Source organism: Hylobates moloch, unplaced genomic scaffold (assembly GCF_009828535.3).
Source record: "Hylobates moloch isolate HMO894 unplaced genomic scaffold, HMol_V3 SCAFFOLD_16, whole genome shotgun sequence".
Taxonomy (NCBI): domain Eukaryota; kingdom Metazoa; phylum Chordata; class Mammalia; order Primates; family Hylobatidae; genus Hylobates; species Hylobates moloch.
Genome location: NW_026652291.1, coordinates 38121827 through 38143759, shown reverse-complemented (window position 1 = coordinate 38143759; position 21933 = coordinate 38121827). Strand labels below are relative to the sequence as shown.

The 21933-nt window shown below is 36.6% G+C and overlaps 1 protein-coding gene across 2 annotated transcripts in view; it reads left to right on the top strand.

Moving 5' to 3' along the window:
• Nucleotides 1-21933, top strand: part of PALS1 (protein associated with LIN7 1, MAGUK p55 family member) — a 61481-nt gene that overhangs the window by 26644 nt on the left and 12904 nt on the right. For both annotated transcript variants that reach the window (XM_032180497.2, XM_032180496.2), the window contains exons 4-11: nucleotides 1970-2047; nucleotides 2561-2707; nucleotides 2997-3158; nucleotides 4103-4180; nucleotides 13653-13836; nucleotides 17954-18025; nucleotides 18534-18605; nucleotides 21338-21505. In XM_032180497.2, the coding sequence (XP_032036388.1) occupies nucleotides 1970-2047; nucleotides 2561-2707; nucleotides 2997-3158; nucleotides 4103-4180; nucleotides 13653-13836; nucleotides 17954-18025; nucleotides 18534-18605; nucleotides 21338-21505 (961 nt within the window). The remainder of the gene's footprint in view (nucleotides 1-1969; nucleotides 2048-2560; nucleotides 2708-2996; nucleotides 3159-4102; nucleotides 4181-13652; nucleotides 13837-17953; nucleotides 18026-18533; nucleotides 18606-21337; nucleotides 21506-21933) is intronic.

Genomic DNA, 21933 nt, shown 5'->3' with positions numbered 1-21933 from the left:
CAATTTTCTGATTTTTCACATTTAACATACATTATTTTTATAATTAAAAAAATAATTAGTTTTAAAATACAAAAGGATCTTGCCTCTGAAGGAAAACAAGGAAAAGTGGTATAGCCAAAGAAGAGTACAAGGTCAGGAAAGGGTATTTTTAAAGATAAAGGATTAGAGCATTTTTATAGGCCAATGGAAAGGAGCAGTAGAATAAAAGAGTAGCCTTTTAATTCCTTAACACCGTTGTAGAAGTAGCTGATGATATGTGTTGACACTAGAATAAGCAACATATAGGTTAGTAGGGCAGTGGGTAAACACGGGAGTTCTAAATTTCTTTAGAAGGGAAGATCTCAGAGATGTTTAGGAACTGACTTAAAAGTGGGAATAGGGAAAAAATCTCTAATACAGAAAATTATTATTGAGCTGACTCAGTGTATTTTGTACACCCTTGGTACATTTTAGTCCAGAATTATCTTTCCATCCTCAGAGTTTCTTCAGCTATCAAAAGGTGTATGATCAACACTACAAATTTCATTTAAAATTAATGTAGACTTGATAAACTTTAAAAGGGAAAATACCCTCTTTTAAAAACAACTTTTAGTTACCCACATTCTTAAATCCTGGGTCTTAAAGCCTTAAAGGCTTGTCCATTGTAAGATTTTAGTTACGTTCTTGAAGAAGATAATATTTACTCTGCCATCCTGTTTATACATATAGAACTCTACAATTAGAAATATAATTTTCTAAGTACCAAAACCTGAGGACAGACTGGTTTTGGTACTGTCATTGCTTTGATCCACTTACTGTGGTAAAATTAATTAATCCCAAAATTATCATCTCTTGGGTTTCATAGGGAAATTACTGATAAAATGATTTAAAATAGCCATAAAAGGTATAGAATTACTGGGTTCCTGTATTAATTATGAATTACCTTTTTTTTTTTGAGAAAGTCTCATTCCATCATCCAGGCTGGAATGCAGTGGCGCCATCTCGGCTCACTGCAATCTCTACCTCCTGGGTTCAAGCCATTCTCATGCCTCAGTCTCTTGAGTAGCTGGAATTACAGGCACATGCCACCACGCCTGGCTAATTTTTGTATTTTTAGTAGAGACAGTATTTTGCCATGTTGGCCAGGCTGGTCTCGAACTCCTGACCTCAAGTGATCTGCCTGCTTTGGCTTCCCAAAGTGCTGGGATTACTGGTGTGAGCCATTGCATCTGGCCTGTTTTAAGATTTTCTTAATCAGTCTTTGAAGCACCATAAATAGTAGGTGCCATTCCAAAGATAAGGAAACAGGCTAAAAAAATTTATAACCGAGGGGAGTTTATCCTAGGAAGACAAAGATTTCTCGACTGTGGGAAATTTAATGTAATCCATTATATTATGGTGATTGTTCCATTACACTCATATAAATTCATCTTGTTAGACTGTCACTCTTTTTTTTAATTATATAAAAAAATTTATAAAATAGAGACAGGGTCTCACTGTGTTGCCCAGGCTGGTCTCAAACCCCTGGGCTTAAGCAATCCGCTTGCCTCAGCCTCTCAAAGTGCTGGGATTACAGGTGTGAGCCACTGCGCCCAGCCTGATTATAACTCTTTAAGTTGTCATCTCTGATTTTAAATAGTCACATAAATGATTTAAAAACTATGAAATAGCAAGGTAACTGTTAGGACAGTTTTTCTTATGTAATTATTATTAATGAATTTTATGGTATGTTGGGAGAAACTTTCAAGATGGAAGTATTTTGTCTATAGGCATAAGTACCAAAATCTTATTTAGTGTTTTTTAATAAGAAATACTGTTGTTTTATCCATAATAACAAGATAGAAAACTCTCATAATTCTTTTTAGTGATTTTCTTTCTTACAAGTATTTTTATTATTTTAATTTGTATTTAAAAAAATATGACGCTGCATACAGGTGCTACTGATACTTCCTATAATCTAGGAAGAATAATCTTTATTTTTGTTTCTTAGGTACAAACTGTTTTGAAGCCAGTTCATCATAAGGAAGGACAAGAACTAACTGCTTTGCTGAATACTCCACATATTCAGGTAGAAAATGGACAAAACACTATATGTGTGGTTTTTCCAGCATTCTTCTTTTATTTTTTTTTTTAAATCAAAGACTCCAGGGCTGGAAGAGATGTCAGACATTCTCTAGCCTATTTTGATGATTACAACCCCATCTATAACATAGTAGTTATTGTTGGATTATATATTTTCAGATTTAAAATGAACCAAATTATTTTTGAAACAACTTTTTCTTTAAAAATTAGGCAAAAATTCTTCCCCCCTTTGGTTGTATTTTCTGTAAGTTTTAATTATCTAGGGTGTTTAGACCTTTACATTGATGTTATCTTACGAAGTTTAATAAGCATTTTAGACTTTCATAACCCATTCCAGAGTATGCCCTTAGTATACTTAATGCATCTTTATTATTAGCTCTAATTAATTATAGCACTTTTAAAGATTTAATGGTCAGAATACTATGTACATAGGTTAAAAATCACTCTGCAGAAATAAATCATGCTGTTACTTAAAATGCCATGGATTTCTTTGAAACAGGCACTTTTACTGGCCCACGATAAGGTTGCTGAGCAGGAAATGCAGCTAGAGCCCATTACGGATGAGAGAGTTTATGAAAGTATTGGCCAGTATGGAGGAGAAACTGTAAAAATAGTTCGTATAGAAAAGGCTCGTGATATTCCCTTGGTAAGTGTCCCACATACTGTTTTTAAACAAGTGCATTTTTCTGCTGTTGTGTGCTTGAAAAGTCTGGTTAATTTCTAATGAGTAGAGTATTTCTGAAGCAGAAAATGTGGGGGAAATGGTCAACTTTTAAATCTAATTATGATTACTCTAGTTGTGTAAACAAATTTTTTCTTAAGATAACTGAAGGTTAGTATTGTCGAATAGAAAAAATAGAATTTAAAAATAAATGTTTAACAAAAACTGTATTATTTTTATTTTTAAATTATACATACATATATATATATTTTAGGGTGCTACAGTTCGTAATGAAATGGACTCTGTCATCATTAGCCGGATAGTAAAAGGGGGTGCTGCAGAGAAAAGTGGTCTGTTGCATGAAGGAGATGAAGTTCTAGAGATTAATGGCATTGAAATTCGGGGGAAAGATGTCAATGAAGTTTTTGACTTGTTGGTAAGTTGACACAGCTAGAAGAATAATTGATAGCTTTTAGAAAGCTCTTATTAGACTTTAGAATAAAATATTTTTAAAATAACTGTTAAGAGCACTAGATGATTTCTAGCCTGATTTTTCCATGATGTACTGTTCCACAGTATTTGTTAGCAGTTTTATTTTTGGGTGGTACCACTGATACTTTTTTACTTTCTGATGTATCACTATCACATATATTTTATTTTTCTGGAATCAGTAATATAACTCATTAATTCACTCGGTACGTATTTATTGAGTGCCTAATATGCACTAGCCACTTGGGAAACAGTAACAAAACAAAGTCTGTGTCCTCATGATTTTTTGTGTTCTTTTATTATCTGTAATTGATTGTTGTTTTCCTAATAATATTAGATAATAACAGCACTATAGATCTGCAGTGTCCGGTATAATAATCACTAGCTGCATGTAGCTGTTTCTGTTTGAATTAAGTAAAATTTAAAATTCAGTTCCTTATTCACACTAGCTGCATTTCAAGTGCTGAGAAGCATTATGTAGCTAATGGCTACCATTATTAAGATACAGAAATAGCACATTTCCATCACTGGAGAAAGTTCTGTTGGATAGTGCTAGTATAATCAGAAAATCATTTCTAGACATCTTTTGAGGGCAATTTATGATCACTTTGTACACACCCGCAGACTAGATTTATGGTCCTAGTTATTCAGCATCTGTTATTACAGTGGAATCTCTACTATCTACTGATTCTGTTGTAAAATCTAGAGACATCTTCACACACTTATTTTCATCCAGCCCCATTCATTGCTTTGGTAGAGCAAAGTGCTGCTGGTCATTTAAGTCTGTGGAGGGGTTCTGAAATAGTCCAGTTTAGGGAATATAGATCATAAAATCATGGAATGATTTTCATAAATGCAAATTTAAAAAATAACCTGATCTTTCTATTACAGTCTGATATGCATGGTACTTTGACTTTTGTTCTGATTCCCAGTCAACAGATCAAGCCGCCTCCTGCCAAGGAAACAGTAGTAAGTGATTTTTAAATGTTCATTATTTTATGTGTTCCATGGCTGCTGTTTACTTCTGTTACTGTTTACTGTTACAGAAATGTCACTAAGTGTTTCCTGTACTCAAATAGAGATAAATTCAATCATTTTTATTTAAATAAATATGAAATATCAATGTTTTAAATTAGTTAACTCTGCACCCTTTTTTTTGGAAGGTGGAAGATGGAGTTTCCATCTATTGCACATGGTAGAGTGCAGTGGTGTGATTTTGGCTCACTGCAACCTATGCCTTCCAGGTTCAAATGATTCTCCTGCCTCAGCCTCTTGAGTAGCTGGGATTCCAGGCGCATGCCACCACACCCAGCTAATTTTTGTATTTTTGGTAGAGACGGGGTTTTGCCATGTTGGCCAGGCTGATCCTGAACTCCTGGCTTCATGTGATCTGCCTGCCTCGGCCTCCCAAAGTGCTGGGATTACAGGTGTGAGCCATCACATCCAGCCAACTCTGCACCTTTTTAAAATAAAAAGTAGAAAATAATTTCAGTTTCAGAATTTTTTTTTATAGTTATAGGTGGGTTTACTTAACTTATACTTAGTATGGAGTAGGGCAAGTGCTTTTAAAAAATATGTGCAACCCTTATTTTAGAGTATATCGTTCTGTTAGACATTTACTCAGCTAGATCTATTAAAAGTTAGGCTCCATCACCATACAGTCAAGCAATCGCATTCCAAAGTATATATCCAAGAGGACTGAAAACATATATTCACGTAAGAACGTCTACATGAATGTTCATAGCAGCATTCATAGTAGCTAGGAAATAGTAACAACCCAAATATCTGTCAGGTGATGAATGAAAGACAATATATGTATGTATGATGGGATATTATTTGATAATTTTAAAAGACTAAAATACTGATATATGCTACAACATGGATGAACCTTGAAGAAATTATGCTGAGCGAAGGAAGCCAGTCACAAAAGGCCATGTATTGGTTCATTTATATAAAATGTCCAGAATAGGTAAATCCATAGGAGAGAAAGCAGATTAGTAATTTCTTAGATGTGGAGATGAGGAGTTATGAGGGAATGGTGATTGCTAATCAGTACCAAGTTTCTTTTTGAGGGGATAAATATGTTTTAAAATTGTTTGTGGTGATAATTGTACAAATCTGTGAATATACTAAAACCATCCAATTGTGTACACGAGTGAATTGTATATGAATTATATATCAATAAAGCTATTTAAAAATGGTAGACTTTAAAGTGTTGAATTAACATGGAAGCTTGATGTATTGCATCTGTAATTCTTATAGCAGTTTGAGAAAGAACACAGTTTCATTTTTCTCTCAATATTTCATCACAGGTATGCTTTATAGTTTGGCTATCATTCCATGTTTTCCCTTCATTTTTTACAGAACATACGTTGATACTGTGTCTGCAACCTACTTTATGTTTACAATTTTTTGCAGGAAGAGAAATGAGGAAATATAGTTTGTCTTTGAATTTAAACAGCCTGATTCTCTGTGCATTGTGCTGTTCCCTGTATCTCTTCTGTGTATAAGCCCTGAACTTCAAAAGTAGCTCTGCAAACTGAGGAAACAACAGAGGAGGGTTGGAATATACTCCTACTTACTTATCTACAATAATCCATCCCTCTTGAGTAAATGACTTGTCTTTCGAGAATAAATGTCAGAAGTTAAGGCATTTTTTTTTTGAGGTGGGATCTGGCTCTATTGCCCAGGCTGGAGTGCAGTGGTGTGATCACAACTCACTGCAGCCTTGACTGCCTGGGCTCAAGCAGTCCTCCTACCTCAGCCTCCCTAGTAGCTGGAAACATAGAAGCACACTACCACATCTGGCTAATTTTTTGTACTTTTGGTAGAGATGGGTTTCACTGTGTTGCCCAGGCTGGTCTCGAACTCCTGAGCTCAAGTGGTCCACCTGCCTCGGCCTCCCAAAGTGTTGGGATTACAGACGTGAGCCACAATGCCCAGCCAAGACATGTTTTCTCAACATTTTTTTTCCTGCTATTCATGCAGAATCTGGAATTCGGTAAAAGAAAAGCCATTTTTTTCATGGATAGAATTAATCGAAGTGTTACATTGAAACTTGTTGATTGTCGTTGTATACAAAACAGAATATCAAAGCAATTAACTTACACAGATTGTTTCAACCTAAGAATGAAATAACTTACCCTTTAGTGGTTATTTAACCACCACCTTTCATTATTGATTAAGAATAAAAGGCTGGTTTAATCTGAAGACCAAAGGAATGTAGGTTCATGGTGAACAATCTCAGGAACTACTTAACTGGAAAATGAAGTAGCTTAAAAAGGAAGAAAATGGGAGAAAGAGCAAAATGCCACGTCTATCCCTTTTAAAATGCAGCTTTTTCTTTTGTTTTTACTTGGAGTCTCACTCTGTCACCGAGGCAAGCAGTGGCACCATCTGGGCTCACTGCAACCTCCGCCCCCCAGATTCAAGCAGTTCTCCTGCTTCAGCCTCCCTAGTAACAGACTACAAGTGCATGCCACCACATCCAGCTGATTTTTGTATTTTTAGCAGAGATGGGGTTTCACTATGTTGGCCACGCTGGTCTCGAAATCCTGACCTCCGGTGATCTGCCCGCCTTGGCCTCCCAAAGTGCTGGGATTACAGGCGTGAGCCACCGAACCCGGCCTATTTTCGTATTTAAAGTAGGGATCTTTTCAGAATAGAGTGATGTGCAGTATTTTTCTTTTCCTTCTTTTCTCTTTTATTTTTTGGGTTTTTTTTTGAGACGGAGTCTTGCTCTGTCGCCCAGGCTGGAGTACAGTGGTGCGATCTTGGCTCACTTGTAACCTCCGCCTCCTGGGTTCAAGCATTCTCCTGACTCAGCCTCCCAAGTAGCTGGGATTACGGGCACCTGCCACCACGCCTGGCTGAATTGTGTGTGTGTGTGTGTGTGTGTGTATTTTTAGTAGACACAGAGTTTCACCATGTTGGCCAGGCTGGTCATGAACTCCTGACCTCTGATGATCCGCCCACCTTGGCCTCCCAAAGTGCTGGGATTACAGGTGTGAGCCACCATGCCCAGCCCCTTCTTTTCTCTTTTTATTATGAATAACTTTCAATTGCAATATATCTTGCCAAGTTTTATCAAACCTAACTGGCTTAAAATGAACTGCTGTTATTAAAGCTCATTGAGGCTGTCCAGAAAGGAAACAGTAATAGGAAATCATAATCTTGGTTGACATATGCAGAATAATTATTTATGGAATTAATAATCTAAAGAAATTAGAACCAATTTATTGAGTATCATTATGGTGCAGGTCAGCGTCTGTTGAGAGCAGCAGCAGATATCTTTCTGATTTATGTTTTGTGATGTTAGAAATGTGTTTAAGACAGATATACAAAATAAGTGTTATCTGAAACCCCTATATAATCACTTGTTGAATTGTAATGTCATGTATGGCAATAATAAGCTGTGTCAGGAGAAGTGCTCTCTTGAGTTCTTAAATTTCTTTTGTATCACACATAGCAATCAGTGGCTGCTCTTTCAGTAGCAGAGGGCAAGAGTCTTGGCACCTTTGTATTTCACTTCCTGAGTAACTGGCACATTTGATCTAGGAAACGGATACATTATTCAAACTGTGCAGTTTCCTTCTCTTGGCCTTTTTAAAAAAAGGAAGGATTGGATTTCCCAGACTAGTTTGTAAAACTTTAGATTATTCTATACTATAATAATATGTAGGGAGGACATAATAGACTTTTATCTGAATGGGATTTTTTCATTTAGTCTAATGCCATAGTCTAACAAGGAATGTATTTAAATGAAGAAGGATCACATTGCTTATTAGTCATGGTACAGAATATGTACCAGAAAATTAACAGATTATTGATTGTTTAATACATATAAGCTATTATTACGATTATGTACTCTGTGCCAGGCACTACAGAGATAACTGTGTTGTAAAGAAAAGTTGAGAACCACTGCTATCAAATACATTGCTTTCCCATTATAGGTATAAAAATGTATTAACAAAGACATTTATTTCTTGGTGGATGTGGGGAAAGGAGGAATTCTGGTGTTGTGTGGAGATACTTAAAAACTTGCTTGGTGCTGTAAAGGCTTTCCTTGACTCACTTTCACTATTTTCTCTTCTACAATGAACTTTAAGAGTTAAAGATAAATCTGCGATAGTAAGAGATACAGAAATAAAAATTACAAAGAAAAAATATTTTGGTAGCAGAGATGTGGAATCAACCTAAATGCCCATCGACGATAGATTCGATAAAGAAAATGTGGTGTATGTACACCATGGAATATGAATGCAGCTATAAAAAAATGAGATCATATCCTTTGCCAGGGACATGGATGGAGTTGGAGGCCATTGTTCTTAGCAAACTAACACAGGAACAGAAAACCAAATACCACATGTTCTCTTATATGTGGGAGCTAAATAATGAGAACACATGGACACATAAAGGGGAACAACACACACTAGGGTCTTTCGGAGGGTAGAGGGTAGGGGTAGGGAGAGGATCAGGAAATGTAACCAATGGGTACTAGGCTTAATACCTGGGTGATGAAGTAATCTGTACAACAAACCTCCAACACACAAGTTTACCTGCGTAACAAACCTGCAGTTGTATCCCTGAACTTAACAGTTAAAAAAAAAAAAGTCAGTATAAAAAGTATAAAAGCCAACCCAATACTTAGACATAATAGAAAAGGGAAAAACCAAACTTCTCTTTTTTTTTGTCTTTTTCTTCTCTGATTTTGAGGGCGTCACCAATGTGATAGCCTTACCTTCACGGGTACTAACTTGTCCATTAAGCTAATCCCAAAGTTGTCTCCCAAGTACACTGTCCAGGTGGTTGTGGCAAATTTATACTTTTCCAAAGGAGTGTCCATTGAGCAAGTGGAATATAGATCCTGAGTTTTAGATCAGTACTCTCCAAATATTTTTTTCTTTTTTTCTTTTTTTTTTTTGGAGACGGAGTTTCACTCTGTTGTCCAGGCTGGAGTGCAATGGTGCCATCTTGGCTCACTGCAACCTCTGCCTCCCGGGTTCAAGTGATTCTCCTGCCTCAGCCTCCCAAGTAGCTGGGATTATAGCTACCCTGTACCGTGTACAAGTACCATCTACTGTGCCACCAGCTAATTTTGTTTTGTACCTTTATCAATTAAAAAACATTGAACATGCCCCCTCCCATATTTTATATATGTACTACTCTACTTACTATCCCAAATTACAATATAGGACAAGTTTTATTAATAAGTAATTCTAATAGCCTTCTTGATTGGTTGAAAAACAATATTTTGGAACACTGGATTCCTAAAAAACATGTAAATAAACTGATGAGTCATCCCTGTACCCTATCCCCATTTCATCATTAGGACTTCAAATGCAAATAGCTTATAGATATTAAAAAAAGGGTTGCCGGGCGCGGTGGCTCACGCTTGTAATCCCAGCACTTTGGGAGGCCGAGGCGGGCGGATCACGAGGTCAGGAGATTGAGACCACGGTGAAACCCTGTCTCTACTAAAAATACAAAAAATTAGCCGGGCGTGGTGGCGGGTGCCTGTAGTCCCAGCTACTCGGAGAGGCTGAGGCAGGAGAATGGCGCGAACCCGGGAGGCGGAGCTTGCAGTGAGCCAAGATTGCGCCACTGCACTCCAGCCTGGGTGACAGAGCGAGACTCCGTCTCAAAAAAAAAAAAAAAGAACAAGAAAATGTTGGGCTGGAAGATAATTGTGTCCAAACAGTTCTACAATTTGAAATGTAAACAGAAGATTTTGTTCAGAAGCCAAATACTGTTTTGATCAGATATACTGTTCTAACATTATTATAGCATTATGAGGCCCTGGACCTTTCCTATGAGGGTCAGCTTATCTCCTTCATTTTAAAGGGGCTTTTTTTGTTGCTGTATGAGAAACAAAATAATTTCGCCACTAACAGGAAAGATTGGTGGAGATAACTTCTAGAACTGGTAAGAATTAATCAGTGGAATATATGGATAGAAGTCATATAGTATCTTTTAAGGCAATACCCAGACTTTAACTCATTCAAATCATTTATTTTTCTGATGTGAAATAAATTTTCCTTAGGAAAAATTAATAAAAGCTTTTTCCTCTTAATTTTAGGAAAGTAAGAGCTTTTTCTCTTAATTTTAGGGTATATTTTAGATGGGACTAGATAAACTTGTCACATAAGTAAAGCGTGTTCTCTTCCCAGCCTACACAAAGAGGGGCCCTATTCAAAGCCAGTTAAATCAGAATAGTTGGGCCGGGCACGGTGGCTCACGCTTGTAATCCCAGCACTTTGGGAGGCCGACGCAGGCGGATCACGAGGTCAGGAGATCGAGACCACGGTGAAACCCCATCTCTACTAAAAATACAAAAAATTAGCCGGGCGTGGTGGCGGGCGCCTGTAGTCCCAGCTACTTGGAGAGGCTGAGGCAGGAGAATGGCGTGAACCCGGGAGGCAGAGCTTGCAGTGAGCCGAGATCGCGCCACTGCACTCCAGCCTGGGCGACAGAGCAAGACTCCGTCTCAAAAAAAAAAAAAAAAATCAGAATACTTAAGGGATGAGAACTGCATAGGCAAGAGTACATGGAAAAGCATCTCCGGGTGATTTTGTTAGCCTATGGCAATGGTCATAAATGTAGATATTCCCTCCTCACGGGTCTTAATTTCTCTCAGGGTGGTAGTTCCCTAAGATTGCTGTACCTAATAATTACCCAAGGAACCTAATTAAAATTCAGAGTCTGAGAGTCTGAGGTGTGGCATGAGAATTCAGCATTTTAATAAACATCCTAGGCAGGTGATCTAAGCAAAAACACTTTGAAAAACAACATGCTGGGTAGGCTTTCAGAAAGTGATTTGATAAAATTGTCAATCAAAATTGACAAGCACTTTGATTTGATCTTTGAAAAATCTGGTAAAATTGATCTCTCCCACTACTCCAAGTGATTCCTAAAATTCCATTTTTAGATTCTCAAGGTTTTTTTTTTGGCAAAAAAGTAACAAACAGATTCTAGAAGTATTATTAATTGATAGGATGGTGCTCAAGCACATATTTTTTAAAAAATTTCTAGATAATACTACATATGAGATTTTTCCTCATGCCAAGATTATAAATTTGTGTAATCTTTTTGCTCAATCTCTTAACTGTGTTTCGATTCACTGCTATCCCACACAACTTTCTAAAATTCATTTTTAGTGCTGACTGACAAAGATTTCAAGATTTTAATAAAAACTATTTTTTCACATCTAGAACAAGGCTCTTTAGGGCACTTTGCATTTAGGATGAGGCACAACACTTTCAAATTTGGTGTGGTATCTTAACTATATTTGGTACAAGATTATGTACTATGCTATTCCATGTATATGAATTAAGATACAGGGGAAAATAATCAATGTTTCTAGAAATCAGGATGATGTTTATCCTTGGAGGGGATGGGATGGGTAGTGACTGAGAGACCAGGTGGGGCCTCTGAGGTGTTGGTGATATGATGGTTGTTGATTTGGATGCTAGTTACACAGGTCTGTTTAGTTAGTGAAAATTCACTATGCTATACACTTATGATAATGTGTATTTTTTGTATATCAAAAGTTACTCCCAAAAGGCATAATAACATTTAAGTTTTACTGGTAGCTGTTTAACTTTTATATCTTTGTGTTTTTAACTAGATCATTTTTTAACCTTAGTTTCAGTTCGTATATTAGGACTCAGCTTTATTTCCTATTTACAGAAGTTAATAAAATATTTCTTTGAAATTAAAAAATATTCTTTAATGACAAGCCAAATTGTTTTTAAAAAGCCATTTATCTGTCTGTCTATCTATGTATCTATCTATGTCTATCTTTATCACTTAGCATTTTATCCAATTTCATATAGTCTGTCATCGACAGTACTCATTTTAGTCAGTGTCTCAAGTGCTTAAAGAGCGCTTGAAGAGTGCCCCTTTTGGGGCAGACTGGTATTATCTTTATTACATATAACCTCAATTATGGTGAGAGTAAAACACTTAAAGCTAAGGCTGGGCGTGGTGGCTCGCGTCTGTAATCCCAGCACTTTGGGAGGCCACGGCAGGTGGATCACCTGAGGTCAGGAGTTCAAGACCAGTGTGGCCAACTGGCGAAATCCTGTTTCTACTAAAAATTAGCTGGGCGTTGTGGTGAGTGCCTGTAATCCCAGCTACTTGGGAGGCTGCGACAGGATAATCACTTGAATCCGGGAGATGGAGTTTGCAGTGCGCCAAGATTGTGCCACTGAACTCCAGCCTGGGCAAAAGAGCAAGACCCCATCTCAAAAAAAAAAAAAAAAAAGCCAAAGCCAAATAACATTTGGATAGAAATGGACCTTGAATTCTTAGGCTGTTCGTCTTTTGCTTGGTTCATTGAGCCTGAACTTGGAATTTAACCTACGTGTGACAGAAATGCTCACTGCAAATATGTGGGCAGAAATGCTCATTACAAATTTGTGTGAGATCTCATTAGATGAAGTAGGTTTCTTATAGATTTTGGAAGTGTCACATGCAACTTGCCCAGGTTAGGTAAAAATTAGACATGGAGAAGTTAAAGAGAATATTAATTCCTTTATGACTTCTTAGAAGTAAGAATAGTCTGTCATATCTTACAGAGGCATATTGGAAGAAATGGCATATGAAATAGCTTATAAAGTTCATGAGAGTTACTACCTGCCCTTAATGCCAAGTAGAATAGCACAATTCTTTGATTTATTCTGATTTCCAAAAACACATTAGCAAAAATTATAACTTGTACCATTAATGTCAAAGCCTACACAGCATACAAATAAGAATTGATTATAAACTTGATTTAGTTAATTTTAGTCGTTTGTAGTGTGCTTGTTTCATGAACATATCCTTTAAAAGAAACGCCAAGAGAGTTTAAGGCATAGTTGGACTGACAGTGGGGTCAAGAGACAATGACAGCCCCAGGGAAGCTCATATTTACCTGCTTAGATGAAGAGATGTGGTAAGGTAAAGTGTACCTTTTCTAGTAGCTGTGGTTTGGAAATTGCATACCTTATTGCAGAGTCATTGTTTTCACAGGTCAGGATTCTATTATATTTCTGCTTCTCTCAAGCTTTTGAGGCACTTTGTACCTCAGCTTGTAGCTGTGAACAGTGTTGTGGATATCCTTGTACATATTTGCAAGTCAACAGAGAAGACAACAGATCAGCCTGAAAAAATATTGCCCAAAAACACTGTTACTTAACACCGTTCTTCCAACTACAATTATTGTGGCCAAGTGCAGTGGCTCACACCTATAATCCTGCCACTTTGGGAGGCTGAGGGAGGAGGATCGCTTGAGGCTAGAAATTTGAGATTATCCTGGACAATATACTGAGATGCTGTCTCTCTTAAATTTTTTAAAAATTAAGTAATAATAAAAAATTTGTAGCATTTAAATTGTATTCATATGAAACATTTTGTATTGCCATTTATTGTTGTTTTTATTTTTGCCCTTTTTATCTTTTAGATCCATGTAAAAGCTCATTTTGACTATGACCCCTCAGATGACCCTTATGTTCCATGTCGAGAGTTAGGTCTGTCTTTTCAAAAAGGTGATATACTTCATGTGATCAGTCAAGAAGATCCAAACTGGTGGCAGGCCTACAGGGAAGGGGACGAAGATAATCAGCCTCTAGCCGGGCTTGTTCCAGGTAAGACACGATATGGTAGAAAGTACGTAATATTAAAAGAACATTGAAAATGCAAGCCTTCACAAAAAAAAAAACTCACTTTTTCATGACTCCGTTTAATAAAGCATTCCAGTTACTTTTTCGTGTAGTTGGGTTTTTATGTTGTACCTGCAGCATAAGTATCTTAAAGAGAATGTGGCTAATTCTTTGGCCTTTAGAATGAAATTATGTATAACTTCAGCCAATCCCATATTGTAGTACATTTCCTGTATACATATTAAGGTGACCGTATTATCGAGGCGATACAACTTGTATTATACTATATACTATATACTGTGACATTAATTGGAGCATCAACATGATTTTTGAGAAGAAAAGATGCATAACTTTATAAGGAATCAGGAAAAGTAACATCATAGAATTTATTATACCAAATGTGATGTTAGGGCAGAAATAGGATGCTCCAAATTTTTTGTTGATGAAACTATCCCTAATTTAGACTAAACTAAAACTTTAGCTTACATTATAGATTAAGATTATTAAGGGGACATGTTTCTGAGAGTTAAGATGATACAAAATAGAACAAAGTACAGTCACGCATCACTTAACGACAGGGATAAGTTCTGAGAAATGTGCCGTTAGGTGATTTCATTGTTGTGCAAACGTCTTTGAGTGTATTTACACAAATCTAGATGATATAGCCTGCTGTACACCTAGGCTATGTGGTATAGCCTATTCCTCCAACCACCATCATATATATGGTTTGTTGTTGACTGAAATGTTGTTATGCAGTGCATGACTGTATGTAGATATAATTATTTTCTAACAAATGGCTCTTGGAGTTCCCAGGATGGCAGTGGAATGGAGAAAGGAGAGCAGAACTAAGGGAAGCATAATAAGCTATTGGAGAAGGCAAAGGAATACATACAGGATGATAAAAATAGGGATATAGGGTAAAGGGATATTAATTCATCAATTTATTTGTTAATAAATGCTGTTATGTCTGCACCATGTAAAGCAGTTTGCCTGGTGCTGAGATAAACTTCGCTTCCATACTTTACTTGAAAGCATATCCGTTAACACTTATGTATATTTTTTTCTTCTGTGTCCCCTACTTTATAATATTTTCATGATACTGTCTCTGTTATAATTCTTTCTACTGTATATTCTCAGTTTATAAACTTCTTGAGGTCAGAAGCCAAGTCTTATTTGTTTTAAATCCAGATAATGTATGTTAAATTAATGAATAAAAGGTGATTTTAAAAGTTCTCAGAAAACAAACAAACAAAAATTAAAAAAAAAAAGTTCTGCCAGAACTGCTGTTTCTGAATTAGACCTTTCAATGCTTTGCTGTAATGTTTTTCTGGCCTTATCTTTTACCTACAACATTTTTTAGCGATCATCCCTCCTACTCACACCTGAAGATTTTAAGCATAACAGATTTGGCTATAAACTTAGCCTTACACTGGATTTGACAACAAGCAATAGTTTAGGGGAAAAGAAGAAAAGGAAGGCATGAAAAAAAAGACTGAGAAATATTGACTATCAGATACATAGTAGGAACAGAGGAAGTTGTCCAAAGATTTTAGAATAAGTTATAAGGAATCTCTTACATCTCTGTAACTAAGCCAAAGAGACTTTTCTGGGTAACAAGAGATTTCAACATAATATTTACATTTATTCTTCTTGAGTATAAGGTCACAGAAAGCTTCAAATTCTCACTTTAAAACTCAAAAGCTAGAAACAGATTTTGTCTATATCAGTCATTTTAAGGAAGGAGGAATGGACTTCTTACATTTATTTTAGAGGATGATGCTAAAACCCTTGATTCTTCAGAGTAACAGTTACAGGACATTTCTCTAGAATCTTGGAGTGTTGGGTAGCCATTGTGGTTATGCCTCAGGCTTGTGCCAAATATCAGTATGGTGTCTTATTACCATGCCAAACTTTAGCCCATAAATGTTTAGAACTAGTGTTTGTTGATAGATTGATTTTCTGAAAGTATATAGATTCCAGTGATGACATTTCTAAGTCTTTTTATAAGACTAAAGATCTGCCTTAGAGTTTGACGATGGCTTTCCATCAGAATTAGACGGATTTTTTAAGAGGTCATTATGAGGCTGGCCCCGGTGGCTCACACCTGTAATCTCAGCACTTCGGGAGGCTGAGGTGGGAGGACTGCTTGAGCCCAGGAGTTTGAGACTAGCCTGGGCCACATAGTGGCATAGCTGACATAATGAGACTTTGTCTCTACAAAAAATTTAAAAATTAGGTGGGCATGGTGGCACATACCTGTAGTCCCAGCTACTCAGGAGGCTGAGGTGAAAGGATCGCATGAGCCTGGAAGTTTGAGGCTGCAGTGAGCTTTGATCACACCAGTGTGATAGAGCAGTTTCAGAAAAAGAAAGAAAATCGTTTCCATCTCTCATTAATTTCTGCCTCTATTTCAGAATAGCCTATAGTTCATACTATAAAAAGTGCCACAGAAGTACATCATTGTAATGTTTAAAATTTTTAATATGTAAATGATTAAAATTACTTTGTTCTTGATTTTTAAAAATTGGTTACTTATTTTTAATTTTTTTTTTTTTTTTTTTTTTGAGACAAAATCTCGCTCTGTCTCCCAGGCTGGAGTGCAGTGCCACGATCTCAGCTCACTGCAAGCTATGCCTCCCGGGCTCATGCCCTTCTTCTGCCTCAGTCTCCTGAGCAGCTGGGACTACAGGTGCCCGCCACCACGCCCAGCTAATGTTTTGTATTTTTAGTAGAGACAGGGCTTCACCGTGTTAGCCAGGATGGTCTTGATCTCCTGAACTCATGATCCGCCCGCCTTGGCCTCTCAAAGTGTTGGGATTACAGGCATGAGCCACTGCACCCGACCCCTTTAAATTTTAATACTCTTAAAATTTTCCTTCTAGTAATAGTTACTTGTACTAAGAATACAGTCTTGGCCATGCACAGTGGCTCATGCCCCTAATCCTGGCACTTTGGGAGGCCAAGCAGGGAGGATCACCTGAGATCAGGAGCTCAAGAGCAGCCTGGCCAACATGGTGAAACCGCACCTCTACTAAAAATACAAAAATTAGCTGGGCGTGGTGGCAGGCCCCTGTAATACCAGCTGCTCGGGAGGCTGAGGCATGAGAATCCCTTGAACCTGGAAGGCGGAGGTTGCAGTGAGCCGAGATTGCGCCACTGCACTCCAGCCTGGGTGACAGAGCGAGACTTCGTCTCAAAAGATAACCAGGCTTCCTTTAATGCTTCTTCTGTGTATCAAACTCAGTATTAATCTTTTTGTTAGTACACTTACGAAATGCACTAAGTTCTACAGATTATCCCCACCTATGTAGAATTTGCTTATTGACTTTTAAGAATCTCTGGTTTTACACTGAAAAAAATAGATTTAAAAATAAAATATAAAAGTGGAACCTCAACGTAATTCAGAATCTTCTAAGTGAAGCCACTTGTATCCTATAGGAAAAGACGTATTTGATTTTAAGGTAGAGGTCTGAAAAGAAAACCTCTTTCAAGGTCAGGAACCTTGAAAGCCTCCTATATTAAAATATTAATTTTGTAAGGAAAAGCACGTTTTCCATTTATATAATTGGTATCTTAAGGGTGGAAATAAAAAATGGCTAACACATATACATACGCAAAAGAAGAGGGATTGAGAGTGATGCATGCAAGGGAATATACTGAATGGTTTCTTGGAATTGAATATGGAATTGAATATGTGATGAATGCCCACATGTTGTTTTGGAAAAGTTAACTCCTAGAATTGATATGCTTAATTTGAGATAATTCTAAAGGACCTAGGACCATTGTAAGATCCAGGATAGTACTTTTCCACAAAGTAAATGCTCAATGAAACCTTTTAAAAAGTTGAACTATTAAATTTTTAAATATTCTAGTAGATGATACATATTTCAATAATACATATAGGATTGATTGAGCAGAGTTAATATTTTAAAAATTTGGAGGCTTACACATCATAGCTGACATTACTCCTGTGTTGGCAAAAGGATTTGGAAGGGAATATAAATGAAGAGATACGTCTAGTGTTTTCTCTTCTTGATTAAAAAAAAAATTCTTATCCTTTTATCTTAAATATTTTACCCTTCTTTTTCTTTCTGCTATTAAGGGAAAAGCTTTCAGCAGCAAAGGGAAGCCATGAAGCAAACTATAGAAGAAGATAAGGAGCCAGAAAAATCAGGTTAGACACTTGTATTTGACATTAGTAAGAGGTTTCTTGGGTCTTCATCTGGAGCCGTGTGTAAATCTGCATATTAGAACTGTGAAGAAAGAAGTACTCATGGAAAGAGTGATACAAGAGGCAAAACTGATTATCTCAGAACTGTAAAGAAAGGATAAGATTTAAGTATTAAAGATTATCTGTCTATACTGTGTAGTTAATTGAAAATTGTAAATGCTTTCCTGAAAAACAGTCTTTATACAAACAGTGTAATAAGTATTTATAAAAGTAAGTTAAAAACAAGTTGAGTATGGTGGTTCGCACCTGTAATCCCCGCATTTTGGGAGGCTAAGGCGGGAGGATCGCTTGAGGCCAGGAGTTCAAGACAAGCATGGCCAACATATGGAGACCTCATTTCTGCAAAAAAATTTAAAGAATGAATGAATGAATAAGTAGAGGTCTTCAATTTGAGTTATGTGGCTTTGTTCAAGGGAACACATTTATAGTTATGTCTATGATTGCTCAACAGGAAAACTGTGGTGTGCAAAGAAGAATAAAAAGAAGAGGAAAAAGGTCTTATATAATGCCAATAAAAATGATGGTAAGTTCTACTCTCAGGGATAGGTGGGATTATATCTGAAAGGAGTCCAAATCTAGTCTTGTTTTGCACCTTAATGTTAAATATGTGCTTGAGAAAATCATTTAGTAGAAAATATTTTCTTTTGGAATCCTGTGAGTAAGGCAGTGTTTTGAATTCTGGGGAAAACTGATATAAAAATTCAAGTACTATTTAGCGTATGTAGTATTAAATTGATAGTTTCCTGTAGTTTTTTTCTACTTAAACTCTTTGCAAAAATTATACTTCTAACAAATTCTTACAGAACATACTTGAAGTAAAAAATATGTCCTCTACAATAGCTCATGTCACAGAAGCAACTCATTCCTGAGAACCCACTACCTGCTGGCTAAGTCAGACACACGAGAGAATTTTAGTTTTATTTCGATTGATTGCTAAGATTAAAAAGCTCGAAAGTTGTAGCTTCTCGTAAAATCAAAAGCTCTAATAATGTTGGGCTAGTATTCCCAAGTGACAACAGTCTGCTGGACCTGAGTGATGACTGTTGCACTTATATCAAGCACCTGGTGTCTGGTTTAACAGTTTCTACCACTCCCAGTGTTTTATTAACCCAACCTGATATACTGATTTTATTACCTCCTTAGTTTGTTTTTATGGGCATTTGAGTTTGCTACTTCTGTTTGGTTCACATTAGAAGCAAGCCAAATAATAAAGCAAAGGCATTCCTTCTTATGTAATTTATAAGGCTATTCTGTCAAGAATTTGAAATATTTGGGAGCAGCATACATTAAACTAATAAAGATAATATAGATCATTATAATATTCCATAAAAGCTAAATGAGATTTGATCAACTTTAATAAATTTTTTTCTAAAATAAATATCCTTTAGTGCTAATTGACAGATTATGTAACTAAAAAGAGTTAATGAGTTTTAAATTTTATCCTCTATATTTGTGATTAATATCTCTTTTATGTTTTGAAACAGACTAAAGTTAACGAGTCCAGCTCTAAGAGCTACTGTACTGTAGAAAACGTGGCACATCTGAACCTTATGGATATACACACTAAGACTATAAATGAAAATGCTACCACAGTCTTGATTATACATGTTAGAATGAACTCATTCAGAGAAAATCATTTTGAGAGGAGAAGGAATTACATTTGCTGTTTATGATGATGTCATCATCATGAATATTTTTAAATAAATAACTACAATTCATAATAACTGCTGTATTCCGGGGCAGTAACTATATGATGTTGTTCTCACAAACTCCTTGAGGTTACAGAGTAATAGATTCAAGTTTAGATATTAGGCCAGGCGTGGTGGCTCATGCCTGTAATCCCAGCACTTTGGGAGGCCGAGGCGGGCAGATCACGAGGTCAGGAGATCGAGACCATCCTGGCTAACATGGTGAAACCCCATCTCTACTAAAAAATACAAAAAATTAGCCAGGCGTGGTGGCGGGTGCCTGTAGTCCCAGCTACTCGGGAGGCTGAGGCAGGAGAATGACGTGAACCCAGGAGGCAGAGCTTGCAGTGAGTCGAGATCGCGCCACTGCCCTCCCACCTGGGCGACAGAGTGAGACTGTCTCAAAAAAAAAAAAAAAAGTTTAGATATTAAAGTGATTTGCTGAAATTCTTAACAACTAATACATGATTGGTTGAGCTGCAATTTAAACAAATGTAGTTTGAGCTCCTGCTCTGTGCCAGGCTCTGTGCTGAGTATTGACAAGCCTAAGATGATCCCCTAACCTCATGGAAATAGAGCTGAGGGAGTCTGACTCCACATCTGATGCTCCTTCACAGTCAGGAGAAGTAATATGAGTGAGGACTTGGCAGGCTACTAGTTATCTGCTTTTGTTCTTACCACTTGACAGCTCTGGTTTCATCTGGATTATGGGCTTTAGGAATGTTACCCCACCTGTCATAATTTATACCTCATTTTGATTCATGACTCTGGTTTAGCATTCCAGAGTAAAGTAAACATAAATGCAGAAAGTGGAGATAGCATGCCTGTTTTCAAGTTATACAACTACAGCAGGGGTATCCAATCTTGTGGTTTCCCTGGGCCACATTAGAAGAATAGACTGGGGCCACACATAAAATACACTTAACACTAGAGATAGCTGAGCTAAAAAAAAAAAAAAAAAGAAAAATTGCAAAACAATCTCACAGTGTTTTAAGAAAGTTTACAAATTTGCATTGGGCCACATTCAAAGCTGTCCTGGGCTGCATGCGGCTCATGGGCCACGGGTTGGACAAGCTTGAACTATAGGAAAGTATTCCAGCTTTCTCTGAAAACACTGGTTGTAGCCACTATATGTAAATGTCGGTCTATGCTAGCCGTTGTATTCAGCGTATACATTATGTCTGATTCTTAAAACAACCTTCTTAAGTAGAATATTAATATCTGCATTTTACAAAAATGATGGATATTACTCTTACTAGTTCATTCCCTGGTACCCCATCCTTATGCAAAGTATGGACTGCAAATTAGCTGTTTAATGTAAGGATCAGTATAATTATCTTGTATTAGACATTCAAGCATGAATTTTTTATTTCAAATATGAAATAAGATAAAAATTAATAGAAGGAGTATTATATTGTTGTCTGATTCATTTTCATGATACCCTAGCAGGGATGTAATGACAATAAATTGTGCTTTTTTCTGATTTTGGGTAAAGATCTATGAGTATTTATATATTTAATACATGGCCATAATTTTGTCTGAAGGGCTTAACTTTTTTTTCCCAAAGATTATGACAACGAGGAGATCTTAACCTATGAGGAAATGTCACTTTATCATCAGCCAGCAAATAGGAAGAGACCTATCATCTTGATTGGTCCACAGAACTGTGGCCAGAATGAATTGCGTCAGAGGCTCATGAACAAAGAAAAGGACCGCTTTGCATCTGCAGTTCCTCGTAAGTTTGAATGCATTCCCATTTTCCTGTGCTTTTCAATTTACCAGCTCAGAACCTAACTATATCATGTAGGGAAATTTTTTATTCATTTCATTAAAACAGTGTTGTCAGTGAAAGAGGAACTTTGTTTAACCAAATATTTTGACAATTTTTAAATTAAAAATAGTCATTATTAAGAAATTTAAATTTGTCCTTCGAGTATGTGCTAATTATTTTCTAAACAAATTTCAGTTTGGGCCCCTTATAATTTCCTGTTCCATAGAGAATCAGTTCCTGCTGCTTTAAAGTGATACGGAAGATAGAAACTTAGGCATAATCTGAAAACAGAAGTTACAAGATTATATAGTACCTAATCTTATGGAAATAAACTTTAGGAGAAGATGAGTAGTAGTGTTTTAAATGCAGGATGAAGTAACTTGAAGTGTAAG